The sequence below is a fragment of the Polistes canadensis genome, unplaced genomic scaffold (assembly GCF_001313835.1).
Source record: "Polistes canadensis isolate GaletaPanama2010 unplaced genomic scaffold, ASM131383v1 scaffold_35, whole genome shotgun sequence".
NCBI classification, from domain to species: domain Eukaryota; kingdom Metazoa; phylum Arthropoda; class Insecta; order Hymenoptera; family Vespidae; genus Polistes; species Polistes canadensis.
In genome coordinates this window covers 501,435-506,104 of record NW_014569582.1, presented here as the reverse complement: position 1 = coordinate 506,104, position 4,670 = coordinate 501,435, and the positions used below count along the sequence as shown (strand labels likewise).

At 26.9% G+C, this 4,670-nt stretch overlaps 1 protein-coding gene across 1 annotated transcript in view; it reads right to left on the bottom strand.

Annotated features, from left to right (window-relative positions):
• The window catches only part of LOC106784439 (dynein heavy chain 1, axonemal-like), a 62,878-nt gene that overhangs the window by 24,556 nt on the left and 33,652 nt on the right, over positions 1-4,670 (bottom strand). Inside the window, exons 26-33 of the mRNA XM_014743969.1 lie at positions 3,459-3,698; positions 2,681-2,759; positions 2,379-2,551; positions 1,978-2,148; positions 1,688-1,806; positions 1,111-1,316; positions 801-963; positions 103-263 (exon numbers count right to left, since the gene is read on the bottom strand). Coding sequence (XP_014599455.1) covers positions 103-263; positions 801-963; positions 1,111-1,316; positions 1,688-1,806; positions 1,978-2,148; positions 2,379-2,551; positions 2,681-2,759; positions 3,459-3,698 — 1,312 coding nt within the window. The remainder of the gene's footprint in view (positions 1-102; positions 264-800; positions 964-1,110; positions 1,317-1,687; positions 1,807-1,977; positions 2,149-2,378; positions 2,552-2,680; positions 2,760-3,458; positions 3,699-4,670) is intronic.

Below are 4,670 nucleotides of genomic sequence, written 5' to 3'. Positions count from 1 at the left end.
TATATATATATATCCTATTTAAAAATGTGTTTGTTTTTCAAATATTAATTTTCCTTTAGTATAATAAATATGTCAAGTATATGTTAATAATATAAATTTTACCTTGGCACTGTTTTCCATTTCTGGAAATGCAATGAAATGGAAATGTCGTAAAAGTCTAGAGGTTATTGGGTTTCTTCCACCACCAGGAGGTCCCATAGCAGCAATAAAATTTACGTCTTCAATCAGTCTAAAGCTACCGATTTCCTTTCTGTCGTACCATCCTAAAAAAAAGAAGAACTTTTGTTCATTTATCTTTCACGTATGTATACTCACATAACATTGTAAATCTCAGGAAATGGAGAACATTGTATTTTTTTTCTTTTTTATTTTTCCATCATACTTATTTAATCGAATCGATAACTTACAATACGAGGAAATAGGGGGGAACGTAACATAAATTATTTCCCCTTTGGAAAAATATACTTGAATATTGCTCAAAAAAAAATTGTAATATGAATTATTTATTAGTTGCATGTATTATATAATTGATTTTTAATATTCCAGTTGGTTTTATCGATTTTTTCAAAATTTTAAATTAATTCGGGTATATATTAAAAATTTGTTACATTAATAAATAAAATATAATTATTCGATTTTGAGTATATACACAAATTAATTATATATTTGTTATTATTTATAAAAGAATTTTAAAAATCAAAAAAACAATTTGTAATAATATTTCTCGATTATTATTAGAAGAATTTTATTTTTAATATATTATATTATATTGGACACACACACAGACAATTCTTTCTTACCGCTAAAATCCATAAATTGTCGTATTAATTCGATAGGTGGTTGAGCCCCATACACTTCTTGTGCTGGCATATTGAAATCATCGATAAAAAATATTTGTTTTTTCAACAATGGCGGACCGTACACGTCTCTACGCCTTTTTTCTAATTTTCCATCGATTAAATCCTACAAAAGAATATATAAACTATTGAAAAACCATACCTCTAAAAAGAAACCTAATTACTTTTCCGAATCATCTAATATACAATATATATAATCTTATAAATAAATAAATAAAAAAAAAAGTAAAGAAATGAAAATAAATTTTCTTACTTGAGTTTGATTGGCAGTAGTTCTAGCGGAAAAAATAATAAAATCGCAAATATATTTTCTCGGCATATTTCTAGATAATTTCGTCGAAATTGTCATAGTCTTTCCACTTCCGGTTGGTCCCACGCACAATATATTATTATTATTTGCGAATAAATATTCGATCAAAGTAGCATGACGAATATTATCCATGGTGGGAACTTCAATATCTGAGGGGAAAAAAAATAAAAAGAATAATAATTTAAATATTCATATACAATAATTAAAAAATTATAAAAAAACAAAATTATATATTAACAAGCCTAATTAAAATAAATTTTCTCTATAGCTGTTTACTAATAACAACAAAATATATATAACAACGTACATAAGTTTGTTTAAACTTTTTTTTTTTTGTTATATCCTGGATTTAATCGATTAACTGCATGAACGGTTTATGTGCAATAACGAAAGAAAGAAAATGAACAAGAATAAAACGTTAACAGGTGTATAATTAAAAATAATCATCTCTATGGAAATATATGTATATATATAAAATTATTATTTATAAAAGATATAATACAGACATAGTGAGATTTACCAGCGTATTTAGTTTCTGGAGTTATTTTAACGATTGGCATATCATTTGACCATTTAATCCAATGCGGTGGAATCGGATCTTGTCCTTCTATAGGATCAGTAAAACCACCATCGTGTAACCTAAATAAACATAAATCAAATCTGCATGAAAAAAAAAAACTATTTTGTATAAATAGAATTATACAAATTTTACAATTTATTTTCAAAATAAAAACGAATGAAAAAAATGTTTAAAATACGTATTGTATTGTATATAATCACACGTATTTATGATAATAAAATGTATAATACCTATAATCGAATACCAAACCGTCTTCCGGAAAGGGTAACTCATGTTGAAAATTTTTCTGCACATTTTGAATCCAGTTACTAAATTTACAACGACTATCGTAATCGCAAGTTGCACCAATACTCCAAACTGTAGCAAAAGCTGCCCACGGTGATAATAAATCAGCTATCGTAAAAAGAAAAATAAATAAAAAAAAAAAGAACGCAAGGATAAATCGACAATAATTATTTTCTTTCAATTAAAATAAATTGTTCAATTATTTATACGCGTTTCCACTCGAGTGTGCAAAAAAATAAAAAAAAAGAATTTAATATTATATTTTGTAATATAAATACAAAGATTATCCTTTTGAATTAGATCGTAAAACTTACGTATGGTTTTTTGAAAAACAAAAGACGGAGGTGGTTTATTATCTCGACCAGTCATTGGTCCGATTCGATAATTCATTAAGTTTATATAAGATTGTATCATCGTTGAATCAACAGTACTAACAATTTCCTTTAATTGTTCTCGCAACATTTTTATACCAGGTAATAATAATTCTTTCGTCAATTTCATTATTTTTGCCACGTAATCCTGGATAGTCTTTAATACGATAAAACACAATAATGTATTTTTCTATTAATAAGTTTTTCTAGATATTATTAAATGTGAAAATAGAATGAAACAAAAAAAAAAAGAGACAAAAATGATACAAAAATTTACCGTGGGTAATGATTTGATCCAACAATTAATTAAAGGTTCTAATCCGAGACCTTCGGGTTCCATGTAAATCATACCGCACCTACGATGTTTTTTTTTTTCACACAAAAGAGAAAAAAAAAACATATTTTATCTATTATCTAATTTCATTTATCGCTATGACAATCAATTGCATTAATCATCCTCGTTGTTTAACACGTCGCACATAAATCATCTCTTTTATTATTCCTTTTTTAAATATTTCGCATTATATGCAATGATGATTGATGTATAACTCGCGTTTCATTGTTGTTTGATCGTTAATCGATACGAGACTATAAATCGTATATTGTCCATTATTATTCTTGGATAAATATTATCTTAAATGATATATTCGATCGTAAAATATATTTGTCGTATGACCACCCCCCCCTCCCCCCCCACACACACACCTGTACTTCATTAATAATAATATATAATATAATATAAAATAAATAATAGAATAAATATAATTATTCTATAATTTTTTAATTTTTAAAATTGATTAATGTTTCATTTATTCGATGATAAATATTCTATAAACCGGTAGAGGTGTTGCAACCCAATACAACAGTGTCTAACAAAAAAACATTACTACACTTTGAAAATGTGAAATATTTAAAATAGATTAAAACATTGTTATTTAATGAAACAATTTTTATAAATGATCAAAGTGTAATAATATTATTTCGCGACAATTTCGTAGTATTTCACATTGTATAACAATTACTCTTTGAAACGTATACAATAAATATCATGTTACCTCGAAACTGTGGCTGGCGAAGCTACCCTCAAATCAGCAACTTCGAAAATCATTATCTGAGTTGGTTGTAACTTCATAATTTCACCAGAAGTCAAACAAAGTTTCTTATTGTCGTCTAATACGGTATTCATGTTTTCTATCCATACTGCATCCACAGGACCATCGAAAACGTACCAACGTTTATTATCATCCTGTGTTTCAGTTCCTGCACGGATTAAAGTTGACAAAATACCATCGGTCCTAAATAAACAAATACAAATTAACGATAAAACCCACTTTTTCCTTATTCCAAGTCTTATCGTGTGTTTTCTTTTCCTATGTTATTGATTTATCGTTAAAAGAAATGTGTAAACGTAACAAGAATACGAATACATAACGAAGTGTGTAGATGTGTTGTGTTTCGAATATTAAAAATAAAAATAAAAATGTATGTCTACTTAAAGAAAAAAGACGCTGAACTGTAAAAGATTACATGTAACATGTAATATTTTAAATTGTAAATTGTAATTGTAATTGTATTTCGTTAATTTAAAAAAAAATAACAATAAAATAAAATTTCAAGTTGCTGAAGAAGTCCCAATAAAGTGGACGAAACGTTCAACTTAATAAAATTAAGTTCTACTTCTTTTTTTTGATGTCCAAATTCACTTTGATACATTCTTATTAAGCATAACAAGAGTCCCATCAAAAGTGAACAATAATTGGAATACAATTTTTACTTTGTTTTTTTGTTTTCATGTTTGTAAATTCGTTCGTAATGATTAGAATTATGCGATTGCTTTACAAAACATGTGTTTTACAAAACCTCACGTATCTTCCACAACACGCAATAAGAATTGCGAAGAATTTTGTATTCAACCATAATTTTACGTTTGCATGAAATTTACGGAATTGCAAAGACGCATGCACGCATGCACGCATGCACACGTTGTACACGTTTTAACTAAATATAATACGATACGCAAAGTTCAATTTCGGTGAGATAGATTTGATCTAGCTAGAAATCCCCTTTGAGAAACAAAATCGCGATTGAAAAACGTTATTTACGTGGAAAAAAGTTTATCAACGTGAAAGCCAGTTGCGTTGTTATATTATACGAGCTAACGAAAAAAAAAAAAGAAAGAAACGAAGAAAAATAGAGAAAAAGAAAAAACAAAAACGCGCAAAAAGAAAAATGTGTTCCAATAAAAATACGAATAGAAAAAAAAAAAA